At 51.1% G+C, this 15,687-nt stretch overlaps 1 protein-coding gene across 4 annotated transcripts in view; it reads left to right on the top strand.

Moving 5' to 3' along the window:
• The window catches only part of LOC101951553 (somatomedin-B and thrombospondin type-1 domain-containing protein-like), a 32,360-nt gene continuing 16,673 nt past the window's right edge, over window positions 1-15,687 (top strand). For all 4 annotated transcript variants that reach the window (XM_008168778.4, XM_065568376.1, XM_008168777.4 and 1 more), the window contains exon 1: window positions 1-436. In XM_008168778.4, the coding sequence (XP_008167000.2) occupies window positions 136-436 (301 nt within the window). In that variant the 5' untranslated portion in view covers window positions 1-135. The remainder of the gene's footprint in view (window positions 437-15,687) is intronic.

Below are 15,687 nucleotides of genomic sequence, written 5' to 3'. Positions count from 1 at the left end.
GAACGGAGAGAAAGTGTTTTCCCTCCTGTCCGGCCACTGGGCGTGTGCAGCCCGGGGGATCTCGCTGCTCCTATAAAGGACAGTCCATGAGGAGCCGGGCTTGTCCCCCAGCGGGCTGCGCCGGGCCGGGCCAGCATGCGGCGGCTGGGAGGGGTCGGCGAGCGGGCTCCGGGGCACGCTAAGCGGGCGGCGAGCATGGGAGGAGCGGGCGCTAGTCCGGGCTGCTGGGTGCTCTGCTGGGGCTGGCTCCTGGCGGCCGGGCACCTGCGAGGGGCAGAGGCGGGCTGCGGCCGGCGGGGGAGCCCCCGCTGCTGCCCCGGGCGGAATAACGCCTGCGCCGACCTCAGCGGGTCCCAGGCCCCCTGCTACTGCGACACTTACTGCGAGAAGACGGGCGACTGCTGCGAGGATTACCCGGGCGTGTGCCAGCGAGAGGGTGAGTGCCGGGCTAGGACGGGCCCCGCCGCTCCATCCGGAGTGACTCCGGAGTGACTCCGTCGGAGCCGGGGGGGGCAACAGCTCCGCATTGGTGAGCTGCGAGGCCGGTCCCTGGAAGGGCTAGTTCGGATTCAGCCGGGCTGGGCTGCCAGCCCCGTTAGCAGCACCGCGCTGTGCGTATTGCTGGGGGGCTAAGGAGGCTGGTTTTTCAATGGGGTTTCCCAGCACTTTTTTGCCAGCTGTTTCTGCCGGGCTTCTGCTTCCTGTGGGCCGATGCTGCTGCCGGCTGAAGTCGGTAGCTCCGCTCCCAGTGGAGCCGTGGCCGGCTGTACCCCTGATTCTGTGCTGGGCTTTTCCTCTCTTCTTTCTGCCTAGGGCCGGGGGTCACCTGGCAGCGGCTTGGTGGGGTCACCTGTCTGCGCCCTCCCCGTCCAAGGCAGAGACGAGCCTGGCAATGTCTCTTGGGTTCTGCGGAGGAGAACCGACGGGGACAGTAGTAGGTGTGAACACGGGGCCCAGCTTTCAGAGGGAGTTAAGGACTGGTCTTGTGCCCCTGGTGGTGACAGTCTGTACCTGGGCGCTGGTGGGAGGTGTGGCCTGGCCCAAGGCAGGAGGTGTGGTGGGTACAGGCCAGCAGGCTTTTCAGGTGAAGAATCTGCCTGTTAGGAAAGGCAGGGGGCCATTGAAAGTTCTGGGGTCTCAGTTCTGTTGGGGGTGACGGTCCAGAGAGACATTCGTGGCACATACAGCAGTGTTCTCCTAGGCCCAAGACTGCATTCAAACGCCTCTGGTTCTGGTTTCATCACAGTGGGGTCACCGGAATATCCCCTTGCACCAACTGCTCTCTGCCCTGGACTGTGTGGCTTATTTCACCATGGGATTTCTTCCACTGAAGAATCTGGTGCTGGCACCAGTTGAGGACAGGATATTGGATGGGCCATTGGTTGGATCCAGTACCGGATAGTGTGTTTAAAGCAGAATTAATCTGTTCAGTATCTATTGTGTTTTTAAACTGAAATATTAAAAGAATCCAGTTTTAAAATGGAAAAAGTGGAAATGCATTTATAGCTTGAATGTTATCCCCTTACTACTCAAAATACATCTTACTCTGCTAATGGGCCTGTTGATTTCAGTTACGCTAGTGGTGCAAGGTACTATTTGTTGCTATGTAGGCATATGTAAATAGTTACTATGTAGCAGCATGAGTGAAGGAATCGGGATTTCGCCTGTAGTAGTTGTTGTTCTACCATGTGCTGCTCTTTTTTTGTTTTGTTTATTTCAAACATCTCAGCAAGAGTAACCTAGTCTCAGTTAGGTGATGTCTCACTTTGTTTGTTTTTTCCCTTGGATTTTAATCTTCGTGATCAAGAGTTTAAAAAAACTCAGTGAAATTCTCCTAAGGTTCTTTTTGCATGTCCTGCTGGTGTTCAGTGCATTGGGTTCTGTGAATCACGCAGGACATGAATTACAGTAGTTTACAAAAACAACAAGGAGTCTGGTGGCACCTTAAAGACTAACAGATTTATTTGGGCATAAGCTTTCGTGAGTTAAAACCTCACTTCTTCGGATGCAAATCTGTTAGTCTTTAAGGTGCCACCAGACTCCTTGTTGTTTTTGTAGATACAGACTAACACGGCTACCCCCTGATACTTGACTACAGTAGTTTAGTAACTCTAGTTGTATAACATTTAATACTATGGTCAAGGGGTCTCTAAGAAAACGGTATTGTTCGCTATCATCTAGCATAATAAGTTATTTACAGTCAGTGTGTTGTATCTAACTTCGTATAGTAAATATTAAACCAAATATTTGCCATGAAGAATTACAGTCTGTGAAGTAGACGGGTGCTAATCAAAGCCTTGTACCTTAGTAGCATTAAATTGTGTGACCTTATGTCACATGTAATCATGCTGTTAACTGGGCTTCACTGCAAGCTAGTTCCAGTGACCTCTGGGTCCTAAACTCCGAGGCAGAAGCTATAGATTCACAATGGTATTTTAATTGCATTCTCGAAGGCAAAGTTTGCCCCAGTGGAGCTGGGTCAGGTTCAGCAGTGAGCCCAGGTGAGAGGGGACATCTGAGGCTATGGGTAGGAAGCATGCAAAAGGAAATGTGTCCTAGTGCAGTGGTTGCGACGACCCAGTACTGGGTGGTGGATTGGAAGGCACTGGGTCGCGGCGGCTCTGGTCAGCACCACTGACTGGGCTGTTAAAAGTCCCGTTGGTGGTGCTGCCCGGCTAAGACAGGCTAGTCCCTACTTGACACCGCACTGTGCCCAAGAAGCGGCCAGCAGCAGATCCGGCTCCTAGGCGCGGGGGGGCCCCCACAGGGCTCTGTGCACTGCCCCTACCCCAAGCACCAGCTCTGCACTCCCATTGGCTGGGAATTGGCCAATGGAAGCTGAGGGGGGCGGTGCCTGTGGGTGAGAGCGGCATGGAGCTGCTTGCGCGCGCCTCCGCCTAGGAGCCAGACTTGCTGCTGGCCGCTTCCAGGGTGTAGAGTGGTCCGCGGTGCCAGGACAGGCAGGAAGCGTGCCTTGGCACCCGCACTGCGCCGCTGACCGGGAGCTTCCCGAGGTAACCCCGCACCCCAATCCCCAGCCCTGAGCCTCCCCAAACCCGGAGTCCCCTCCACCCCAAACCTCTCATCCCCAGGCCCACCTCAGAGCCTGCACTCCCAGCCCAGAGCCCTGACCCCCTCCTGCGCCCTGACCCCCTGTGCCAGCCCAGAGCTCCTCCCATGCCCCAAACCCCTCATCCCCAGCTCTGTTGGGTCGCAGGCATCAACAATTTTCTTCTACTGGGTCGCCAGAAAAAAAGTTTGAAAACCACTGTGCTAGTGGATCAAACAGGGGAATGGAAGCCTGTTCTGGGTTCTAAGCCTGGCTGTACCTCAGTTTCTCCGCTTGGGGATGTTTGTAAGGCTCAAAGTTTGCAAAGCAATCTGAGATCTCTTGATGGATGGTAATGGTGTAGGGCAAAGTAGTATTACTAAGAAGGAATCCAGAAACAAACCCATCTGGAATACAGGGCAGGAACAAAGTTTGCGGGCCTTATTTTTAATTGGGTTTCATTGTCTCCACCTTGTGGTGGGGAGGGTAGGCAGCGTTCAACTGCAGCTTGGGGAGGCACTGGGCCAGCCACCTTTGCAATGCCTCCACCAGAGGGTAGGTGCTTAGAACCTCAGCTGCTGCTCCAGCGAAGGGAAGCCAAAGTCAGGGAACACCGAACAATGGAATAACCCAGTGTAAAAGATAAGCGCCTTGCCCCATGACAGATGTAGATCCCATCATCTAATGCAGTGTGTGTATGCCAACAGGCTTCATGCCTGCTCCATTTCCCCATTAGGCCCTCTGCTGCCAGCGGGGTGGCAGTTCTCAATGGGCCACCCATTCCAATGAACAGAATGGAAGCCCAGGATTGGCATGTTCATGAGATGCAGCTGGTATGGCAGGTGCATGGTGGGTTTTACTGTGTAGTGCAGGGTGCCCATCCTAGTGAGATCCATGCCCCAGAACAATTCTTCTGCGAGCTGAGGGTGACTGTAGCTGGAACTGGACTTGGTGCAATTAAATATATTGGGACCTGGAGACTGCCCTCTACCCCAGCTCACTCTGAGCAGGTCCCACTGTAGCGGGGCGTCTCTCTGGGGCTGAGGTTCTGTTCCCTATGGGCACAGTGAGAGGCACTCCTTGATGGTTCTGGCTGCATTTGATGGCACTGTTCTGTTGGCCTGAGGATGGATGGACCCTGAGCACAGGTGACAATGTTGCACAGTTTCCAGGAGGCTTGAGAGGGATTTGGGCTGGGGAGAGAGAATGTCTCAGGCCCGTTTCCCCAGTCTGAAGGCTGCCAAGATCATGGTTAAATAGCAACGCCCTGGATTCCAGACACCAGAGCCTTAGCCCTAAACCTGTTTGATACGTGCTGGCATAGCCGGGGGTGTGACCTGCTGCCCTTTCTCATGTAAGTAGTGCCCCATTGGTTTGCTCACAGGAGTAAGGGCAGCAGGACCCAGCCCCAGGAAGGTGACGGCCTGGGCGGCCACTCTGTCCTTGTAGATGTGTTAGAGGAAGAGAGTCGCTCTGATTCTTCTCACACGCTGGTGTAAACCAGGCCTAATTCTCCATCAGAGTCAATGGCATCACACTGGCGTGAGAGCAAAGTGGAGATCAGTGAGACTGTGTGAGGAGAAGAGAGGGGAGGAGGAGGAAAGAGAATGAATGAATGGGGGTGCGGGAACTTGTTGTGTTCATTGAATTAAGCACAGTGAACTGCAGGGGGAGGCTATTGATGGGGGTTTGAAAAGCTCTATCTGGGGCTGAAGTTCAAGCTATTTTCTCTTGTCAGAGACTTGCCAACAATAGACTTTCTCTGTGACTTTTTCAATGGCTGAACTGGCCAATGGCTTTCTTGGTGTTGTAACCAAAGAGCAGGAGAGACTCTTAGTTTTGTGTTTTTTGAAGTCCTGGAATGAGCAGAGTAGCCTGCACCTGCCAGCCGCTCTTTGGTGGTAGGTGCGAACATTCCCATTCTAGCATAGATGTCACATAGGTGTAACACGTATGATGAGCATGCATGTGCATTGTAGTGTTGGGGTACCTGAATCTGTGTAAAGTATTTGCGTGGCCACCACGATCTGCACTGTCTGTTTATCCTCCCCTTGCCGGGCGAGGTAGGAAGTGCTATTCTCTCCAGGTTACAGAGGCATGTAGGGTAAAACTTGCAGAAGTGACTGAGTGACCACTTTTGAAAACTGGACTTAGTAATTGAGGTGCTTTTGAAAATGTGACCCCAAGAGATGAAGTGACTTGCCCGGGGTCACACTGCAAGTCTGTGGCAGAATCCTCCATGTCTCCAGAGTCCCTGGCTAGCACCCCAACCACTGGACCCTCCTGCCTGTCATCTGAATGAAGGAGATGAGACCACGTCATCTTAAAAACCCAGCAGTTCTGTAATGCAGCCAGAGTCTTCACACAGCAGTGCCCTGGAGACTGGTGGGAGACAGCACCACATTGGAGAAGAGTCCCTTGTTTCATTTCCCACTCCCGCTCTCAAACAGCCCTGTCTGCAATCCAGCAAATGGGGAAGGGCAATCCGTTCCTGTGTGGAGAATGTGTATCTATCTCAGAGAGCTGGAAGGGACCCCGAAAGGTCATAGAGTCCAGCCCCCTGCCTTCACTAGCAGGACCAAGTACTGATTTTTGCCCCAGTTCCCTAAATGGCCCCCTCAAGGACTGAACTCTCAACCTTGGGTTTAGCAGGCCAATGCTCAAACCACTGAGCTATCCCTTCCAGATTCCTGCAGTAATATGAACTGTGTCCTGCCTTCCTGTGTCTGTCCCATACAGGACTGCAGCTCTGGGCCTGGTTTCACACACCTGTATGACCGCATAGCGACTAGTACCAAGTGAGCCGTATGCTCAGTGTTGCACATCTTGTGAGCAGCCTAGCTGTGAGGACAGTGGGATTAACGCACGGTGTGTGGCTTAGGGGAAGGAAAGGGAGCTAATGGTGTGTGTTAAAACTGGAATGTCAGCACAGCCTTCCAGGCTTAACTTGGAATCTGCTGGTTTTCCTTGGTCTGAATGAGACTCTCTTAGAGCCAAATAGCCTCAAATGCACCTTGGGCGTTGCTGCCTATTTAAACAAATCTATCTCTTGCCTCTTGTTGCCTCATCACCGTGTAGAGTTTGTGTCCCGGGGCTGTGGTGTTGTCGTCTCATGGGGATAAGGGCTCTGCTGTTGTAGGTCATTTGAGGCTTTGCTGTGGGTGTCTGGGTGATCTGGGCCCTTTGGAGCTCCGTTGTGGGTGTCAAGGCCTTGCTAGCTGCCAGCTGTCACTCCCGGTGGTGTCTGCTGAAGGGCAGTTGGATGAGGAAGCTGGGGGTGGCTGAGGCACAAGCTTCAGGAGAATCCATTGTTCTTGACACTCGCGTGATTAAGAGCAGAATTGCCCAGTGCCTGTGACCGGCTGGTGGAGGGTGCACTGCACGGAGAGCGGGTGTGGAGAGTAGGAAAAGCGCCAATAGGCCTGTGGAGGGGGCCGTGCATGTCACCGCTTGTCGCCCAGGGACTTGGTGATGGGAGATCCTGTGACAGGGCCACGGCCAGCCACTCCTGATACCTTCCCAGCCTTGCTGAGCCAGCAAAGCGAAGAGCCAGTGGGGCTAGCGGGAGGCCGGCGGGTGCTCCTTGTCTAGCCGAGTCGCTGCTGGAGGAAGTCAGGACGCACCTTGGCCACTGCTGTAGCATTCTCCCCTTGCATTGAGCACAGTGATGCTCCCATCCTAGTGACGCAGAGAAAGGGAAAGAGACACAGGGAAGAGGCTCCAAAAGGGAGCAAGAGGGAGGAACTGAAGAGGGGCCGTCTGGGGGGAGCATTTCCTTGGCGTTTGCTAAATCGCTTTGCGCTTCCCCTTTATTTCTATTTCTTTCCCTTCTGCGTAGAAGTTCAGTCAGTCGAACCCTCTGCTGTGAGTTTGTGCCAGCGTAGGGTGACCTCAGGAGAGCGAGACAACGGGTCCTGTGCAGGAGGCTGAAATGCAGGGAGACCGCTCCTAGCTTTGAAATGACAGGGCACCATCTCTGAGCCAGTTAGCCAAGGCACATGCCACAGGTTGTCACATGTGAACAAAGGCAGCAGGGAGTTCCGAAATACCCTGAAATTCTCATCTGCTTTGTTTCCTTTCTGGGCCGGACAGGAGAACAGTCAGCTAGGCCATAGAGTGCTGCCCTGTTCCCACAGAGCCAGTGGGCTGGGCTAGCTTGGCCCATCTACCATTGATCCCTATGGATACCTCATCTGCTGTTTCCTAGCAATGCTGGGGGTTGTACATCTCTCTCTCTCTCTCATTCCTCTTCTCCCCCCTTCCCCCCCCCCCCCACACAATGATTTCTGTGGCTTCCTCTGGTCTTCCTGCTTTTGGCCAGAAAACCCGGGACTCCGAGACTCTTGATCAGGACAATGAAGTCCTGGAAATCTTCCAAGAGAGCCTTTTGTCAGGACACTAGAGAGATTGGGAGAAGCACCAAACTTCTGGGGGTTTATCTGAAGCGAACAGGAACGTGGGACTTGCCAGATCGGAGCAGACCAGCCACCCACCCAGCCCAGTGTCCAGTCACTGACCAGCTGCCTCAGAAGAAGGGGCCGGCAGCCCTGCAGAAGGCAGGGATGGGAGAACCTGTCAAGGCCGTTCACACATTTTGGTCTTGTCTTTATCCGGTCTAATCTGAAGCCCCCAGGCACTTGGAGGATATTGACCAGCACAAGTTTACTCCATCCAGCAAGTTGTCTTCATTTTGGATGCTGTGTCCCAGGTTGGCTAACATGCCCAGTGGTAGCCTGTAGCCATGGATAGCACCTGTTACAGGAGGATTGTGTTCCTACTCTGACCGTATACATCCAGAACAGCTCCATCCAGTTCCTTTGGCCTGATCCTCCTTTCTTTGTTCCTCATCTCTTTAGCAGTGCCAGACGTCATTTGGGTAGGACGGTTCCCGCATGAAACCATAACGTCGTCTTTGCCAAACCAAGACAGCTGCTTGCTGGGGCCTTTCGGTGCTTGGAATGCTTGTTGTTTGGTCTCTGTGAGTGACCTTTACTTAAATGACAGCAACTTGTTGTTGTTGGCACAGGTCTAGAGTCCAGATGTTGAGGGTTTGGCTGCACCCATACGCAGATGTTTCTTTTCATAGGTCTCCCAGAGCCCTGGAGTTTACAGAGAGGACACCGCTCCTAATGCTGTGGGGATTCATAATGGATTATGCAGAGTACACCTCTACCTCGATATAACGCTGTCCTCGGGAGCCAAAAAATCTTACCACGTTATAGGTGAAACCGTGTTCTACCAAACGTGCTTTGATCCACCGGAGTGCGCAGCTTCCCCCCACCCCCAGAGCACTGCGTTACCACGTTATATCCGAATTCGTGTTATATCGGGTCGCGTTATATCGGGGTAGAGGTGTACATTGAAATCCACTAAATTGGCACCTCGTCTTTACCTTTTTGCCTTTGACGTACTGGACGGGTTCTTCAATCACTTTCTATATGGAGTTGCTAGTGCACGGTTCTGCATTTGCATGTGTAATGACTAGGAGCAATTCTTCCCATGCATGATTTTTACTTTGCTCTTTGGAATATCCCTGAGCCCCTTCGTTTTCAGTTTAAACTGATTTTTACTGAAAAAATCCTGGGTATTACAAAAAGTAGTACTCGTGTGTTTTTTGTTGTTGTTGTTTTTTTCCCCCTGATTTCCACCTTTTGTATCATTTAAATATATAACAAATAACTTTGTTTTTATTAGGAAAATACAATCCATTGCATGAGATCTATGTATTACGACAATACATTAGTCTGTCTGTTGAAGTAAGGCTGTGTATTAATCTAGAAGATACACACAATAAAGAAAGTGCATGCACATCTGAATCTCAGTCCCACCAAGTACACATTTCAAGCTGTTAGTGGATAACGGGTTAAAGATCTGACCCACGAAAATGGGAAGAAAACAAAAACCGGTCTCAGAATACATTTCAGAGCATCAGGAAGTATTCAAAAGGGTTAAAAAAACAAACCGGAGGAAAGGATGAAGTTGGGTGTATGTGCTGCAAATAGTGTGGCCCAATTATTGAATGTAAATATTTATAGGCAAATAGTTCTAAATCTAAACAGTTTACCAAATGAAAAGTTTTATTTGGGGATTAGAGATGTATTGTTTTCTTAAACTCAGAGGTGACGTTGTGTTTGGAGTTCTGTTTTAATTCTGCAGCAAACCACATTGAATTCATCAAAGCATTGCTCTACTAAATACTCCCCCCCCCCCCCCCCGTCCTTCCATCTGACAAAATAAACTGGAGCCTGGGGTCTGAGAACTTCCCCCCTCGCTGGGTTTCGGAGCCCAGGCTCTAGCCTGAGTCTACACTGTTCTTTTTAGCCCCATAGTGCAAGCCCAAGTCAGTTGACCCAGGCTCTGAGACGGGCTCCTACAGATCTTTCTTGGCAGTGCAGACACACTGGCACGCTACTCCATGGTGCACGAACGTCAGGACACTTGCTTCAATCTCCCTAGCTTAACTGAAGAATGAACTAGGAAGTGGAAAGTTCTAGCATCAGTGAACAAGAGAACCTCCTAAATGATTGCAATGAGAACGTCCCCTACCCCTTCCTTTCTCCCAAGCCCCCTTGCATAGCGAGAGCTGAGCGAGGATTTCTTGTCCTGGAGCAGTGCCTGTAGGCAAGAACTGATGTCTGCAATGTGCCAGCCGCTGGGGAGGGGGACCCTCATCTCCCCAATGTGGAAATGAGAACAAACACGGAGTGAAACTTGTGCTGCAGGTCTGAAGAACTGCCAGCAATTAGAAGTTCTCTTTCTGTTTGTTCCTCCCTCTGTGACATGACTCGCTCTTGATGCTTATTCTCTCTCTCTCCATGTTTCACAGCTGTATAAAGAGCCTGAGCTCACTTTTCAGTTAGCTTGGGTGGGACCAAAGATAGTAGAAGGTCTGCTGGAGGCAGGCAGGTCCTGTGGTTGGGGAATGTCTAATGTCTAAGGAGCCACCAGTTACATGTTCCAACGCGACTGATTGACCAGGAGGCTGACAGCCCCAGGACGAGGGCTCCAGCCGACTCACGCGTTTCATGTTCCAAGCAAGTTTTAAAAACCCCACCCTGGCCACATCCACATTGCTGTCTTCTTGGGCCATGAGCATTTGAACCCTAGTGTGTCCTTCATGCTGTGCTTTGTGGCAGTCAGCCATGCGCTTCCCACGAGGGGACAGCCTGGTGCTGTTTGGTTGGCATGGAAGGCAGCTGATCCACAATGAGATAACAAATGCTGGGAATAAGTCAGGTCTGGGCACCACAAAAAGGCCCAGGATGTTCCAGAGAGTTCAAAGCCAGAAGCTCCTGGTTGCAATCTGCAGGTTTATGATGAACGGTATGTGTGCTGCTTCTCCTCCTTGGGCACTCCACTCCCATGGCCACATAAAGGGCTGCAGCAGGCAGGTGCTGCAACTTCTCCAGGTGGCCAGGCTGGGAGTTGGAATCTCTGGAGAGTGGCGGTGGATGTGACCTCACAATCAGATGTGGGGTTGCCTGGGGTGACAAAGGCACAGATGATGGTAGGGCCCGTAGCTAGAATAAGTCAAGGGCACTTCCACTAGCCGCTCCCCTCTGGGTCTGTGTGTGTGAGATCAAGACTGAGGCTATGGGTAGCAGTGAGGCATCGGCTTGGCCCCATATTGAAGAGCTACTCAAGGGAGTTCACCTTTCATGCAGTGTGGAATGCCTCTGGGTATCCAGGGGTTCAGAATAATCCCCCACCAATGTTGCCTGCTACTTTTGGGTCCCTCTACTGAAACCTGATATTCCAGCCTGCCCCACTCAACTGTGGAAATCCTCCTCCCCACAACCTGCCTTCTTTCCCAAGACCCACCCCCCCGTCTGCTCCTCCCCTCCCCAGCCCATCCGTGGCCTCTGCAGAGCTGGTGAATGGCGTTCAGTGGGATAGCAGCTCGGTTCTCACACGTGGTTCCTATGGTGACACGGACGTTGTCAAGTGTGGAACAGGCAGTCTGGGCAAACACTGCCTCTCCCCTCCCCTCAAGGGGAAGAGTGGGAAGGAAGGCAGAAATGCGCTCGGCGTGGAGGGGAACTATGGCGAGTAGTTTGCTACAGTTGCTTCTGATTCCAAATGCATCAAGTTAGGTGCAAACACAGACTGTGTCCATTCCTATGCCACCTGTACTCTGAGGGGGTATAGATGTTAACAAGGGGATAAATATTAGAAAGATGGGGTGTGATTCCCTCCCTCTGGCTCCCAATGAAGCCCACAGGAGCTGTATGATCCTCAGTGTTTTGACCAGTGTCCAAGTCTGGGTGATGGCGGGAAGGATTTGCGGGCTGAGTTCCTGTGAGGGAAGCTACATTTGTGGTTCACTGGATAGAAGTGTTGGGGTGGAGGGGAGACTTTATCCCCCCCCCACTGGAAGTAAAGAGCCGCTGCTGATTTCTTCCCTTATACCCCCCAAGGCACTTACGCTGTCAGCCAAGTCCTTCTCTGCTCCTTGGGTGCACCAGAATGGGAGCAGAGGGAACAGCGGTGAAGCCCAGCTGGTCCTGGCGCTGTGGGTGTTTCAGAGCGACCCTGTGTGATGGCTGGTGCGCCAGGCGTGTGATCTGACCCGGCGTGGGCAGGTGTGATGGAATAAATATGGTTGGTTGGTGGGCGTCTCGCACCTCATTCGTGCCCTGCAGTGGTCCCTCTTCTGTCGCAGTCCCATTGGTTTGCTGAGCAGAGACCAGAACTGTGCCAGGCCTTGGGCAGGGAATATGATCTGCCTGGAGGCTGGGCCCGTCAGTCTGGGGGATTTAAGCAGAGGCCTGCAGAGGTGAACGGTTAATGCAGCGTTTTGCGGTGATGCACAACTCCCCCTCCCCCCACTGCAAAGGGAAGCCCCCCCACACGCATGCAAAGCTGTTCAGGGGCAGAGCAAGTGCCCATGCCGGGCATGTCAGTCACCGTGCTCATGGGAGAAAACAGTGCCAATAAGCCCTCCCTATTCTCCCTGGAGATTAGCCCAGTCACAACTCAGCTGGATTACAGAGCAGTGGCCTCTGCCCAAGAATAAAAGGGTCGGGAAACTGTGAACAATGTAACCGCACCTTGTTGGGTTAGAAACAGATTCGCTGTCAAAAGGTTTGGCGAGTTCAGCTGTGAGCCGCTGAGCTTCGGCTCCGCTGGTTTCAGGGAAACCGTCCCCTTGGCGGAGAGGGAGAGCTCCTGGAAATGCTCCTGAAGCTGGGGGGCCTCCCGTCTCAGGAGAGACCCCTCTGCTTGCATGAACCCCCAGTGAAGTCATTGGGGCACTGTACAGGCTTAAGATGCTAGAGAATCCCATTGCAAGACGGGGGTCTAAGTCCACACATCCCTTTGAAAGGAAGTTTGTTTGTGGTGGACCCCTCCTTTGGAGGAGGAGCTGGAGAGTCTCTGATCAATGTGCTGGGGAAAGTAGGAAGTTCTCCGGTCACCATGACACCAGCCCTGCTTGGAGCAAGTCAGCAAGGAGCTCCTAGGGTGTTGGACTCTCTCTCTCTCTCTGACTCTGCAACTCTTCCTCTGCATCTCCGCATTTGAGAAGAATCAGGAATGGCTTCTGTTGCTGGGTGGGTGGGTAGGGTTGACTGGCCCAACCGGGTCTTGGGGTCTGTTGGTCCAACTGGAACACAATACAGTAATTCCATTGCAGGCCCCAGTGTGAGTGCATCCCCTTTCCTTTTGGAAGGGAAAGGCTCCCAAAGAGAGCCAGTTGGAAATGAAGCCAGGAGAGGTGGTTTTTCAGCAGTTAAAACAGCCAAGCGATGTCAGGGCCTGGCTCCCTGCTCTGGGCATTGTGACATGACACACGGGGTCAGGTGGGGTGGTCATGTTGTAATGCCACTCACTCAAGTTTGGCTCAGCCACCCCTCCATCCATCCTGGCCAAACCTGAATGGTACTGCGACCCCATGCACCAGCTTGCAACGCCCGGAGTGGGGAGCCGGACTCGGCCCTGCAGGACAGGAGCTGCTGCTGCTTCCAGGTGTGGGGCAGACTCACTCTCCAACCTTCTCTCTTCTCCCCCCTTCCGCTCCCCCTGGGGGCCTCTCCTCTGCGCCAGGCCAGGATTAGAGTTGTGGTGCAGGGCAGGTGGCTGGTGCCATCTCAGTGGGGGCGGAGGAGGAGGCACCCAGTGAATAGTTGCTGCACTACTGTGTGTGTGTGTGTGTGTGTGTGTGTTTGGTGATAATACACAGGTATGGTAACGTGTAAAATTAGCAGGCCAGTGGGTATAATTGAAGGTGGCACTATCGTGTCCTGTTCTCCCCCCCACACACACCCCCAGGCTGGCTCCACCACTGCTCCCCATAGGACACCGTGCCCTCTCTAAGCAGCAGCATAGGCCGTTCACCACAAGTCAATTCCTAAGAGCCCTCCCTTGTTACTGGTAGAGACCATATGTTAAATTGTTCTCCTCCGATTTCTGTCCAAGCTGTAAAGGTTGTTAGGAACCCCTTTAACCTGTAGATAAGTCAGGTATCTAAACACCTGGGCTTTTATTTGCAATTGGGGGCCACCTGTTTTGATAAGTAAAGTGATACCAAATCAAAGTGGTGGTGGTGGTGGTGGGGGTTTGCTACTCCCATTACAAAGTTCACCTAATGGGTGTTTTTGCGCCTATCCATCTCAAGGCTCCAGAGGAACCAAAGTAACATCCACGTTTGCTCAGGACGGTCATTTTATATGTTTGTACAGCACCTAGCATGATGCGACTCTGACAGCTTTGGCCTCTAGACGCTCCCACGGTGTAAATGTTTGATAATAATCATTTAATGAAGTTGCATTGGTAGGGCCTGACTTGGACAAATGCGTGCATACAACTGCATGTGTGAAGATGTATGTGAAATTGGATGCCCAATTAGAGTGCACAGTTCTCATGGAAAGTGGGTGCAAGTTGAGTGTTTATAATTGCAAAGGGACATTTATGTATCTAACCATCCTCTTGCAGATGCAAGTCCCTAATATGTGTGTGTGTATATTAGAAATACACCCTTGCTAACATGATATCACCAGCCTTGATACTCGTGCTAACCTGATATAGAATCAGATGGTCTTAGAAAGCCATTCTTTAATTATCAGAGGGGTAACAATTCTTTAATTGTTAACTTATGGTTTTGATTGACAAGGTTCAAAGGTCAGACAATGGCTCTTTCATCTTAAAGGGTTTTTAAAGGTTTAAACTCACTTGTGTGTGTGGTGTTTTTTTTTTTTTTTTTTTTTTTTTTTAATTTGCAATTAATTGCTGGTTAGTTGGAATTGAGATTCAAGACTTCATGAGTAGGCACAAGTAATTCCCATGTCCAAGCGAGCCGAATAAAGACCAAGTCTCAGACTGTTGGAAGTGTTTTACAAGTGAGATTGCTATTTGCTATTAATGGCTTAAAATGAGCATCATCGAGTATTAAACAGAGAGCTGACTCTGGGAGAGCATGTTTCAAAATTACAGTTCAAGGCTTCAGCAAACAGGCTGAAAATGTCAGGGAAAGGACAGGGAGTAGGAGAGAGAGGGTGGATTCTTGCCCTTTAATAAGGGTATTTTCCTAACGTCTGATTATGGGCTGTATGCACCTGCCTTTATCTTGGTTTGGCACGAATGGATGAATCTCTAGGATTAGAGTTAATATGAACTAGTACTTCTGGATTGGGGATATGTTCTGGTCTCCTTGCATCTTGTTACAATCAGAGGGAATCTGGATGACTTGAGTTACCTGTTTGTTGTCACATTTGTACATACATCCAGATTACTTTTTGCAATATTCTGTGTGCCTGACTGTTTTCTTACACAAGAGATTGACTGAACCACAGAACTCTTGGAGGCCTACCCATAACCATTCCATCTCTTCTGCAATGCTTAATGTTGTAACTAGCATTTCATTCAATTATCGTTTGAGACATCATCCTCATTAACATTTGAGATGATACAGTTGTCATTGAATGTCTGCTTCAGCACTATCATGAGTGTTGGACAGTTTGCATGAGATGCATTTAATAACATGAACCCTAGTTTGTCTATTGTTCATCTGCTGCATACCAGTTTCATGCTGCATGTTGTCTGGAACCACCCAAATGCACCACACCTGCTTAATTCAGTGTTGGGAGAACCAATTCTCTGCTAGGGTAAATGGGCACAACTGAACTGGAATCAGCGGAGCATGGCGCTGTGCCCACTTATGCCCGTCGAGAATCTGGCGCAGTTTTTAATGCAATAAACAACAACAAATATAGGGCTTGATTCACCACCATAGTTTTACACCAGTATATTTCAGCTGCCTTCACAGGGAAAACTAGAGTAATGCAGTGCTGAGTTAGGCCTATTCTCTCTTCCTAAAATCAGTGTCACTAGCCCCAAGCATTCAAAGCCATGAGTCAGCCTCCCTCCTCCTCCCCCCCCCCCATGAGATTATTAGAAATAACAGCTTTTGGGTTCTTTTTATTTGCCTTCTGGCATTGTATCCTGCCAGGGTCACATTTTCAAGCTTTTCTTCGCAGCCATGAGGATTAGATGTTGTGTCTCCTTTTTAAATTTCATTTAAAAAAAAAAGAAGAAAGTTGCTATTCTCATGTGATCACAGGACTCCAGGTGCTGGGGCTTTCAGAAAAGCCCCAGATATGAGACTTGAGGGTAATATCCTGAGAGCTGGTAGCACTGTATTT

The sequence above is a fragment of the Chrysemys picta genome, chromosome 15, assembly GCF_011386835.1.
Source record: "Chrysemys picta bellii isolate R12L10 chromosome 15, ASM1138683v2, whole genome shotgun sequence".
Taxonomy (NCBI): Eukaryota; Metazoa; Chordata; order Testudines; family Emydidae; genus Chrysemys; species Chrysemys picta.
Note: the sequence above shows the minus strand (reverse complement) of the source record. Positions and strands in the feature narration are given on the sequence as shown.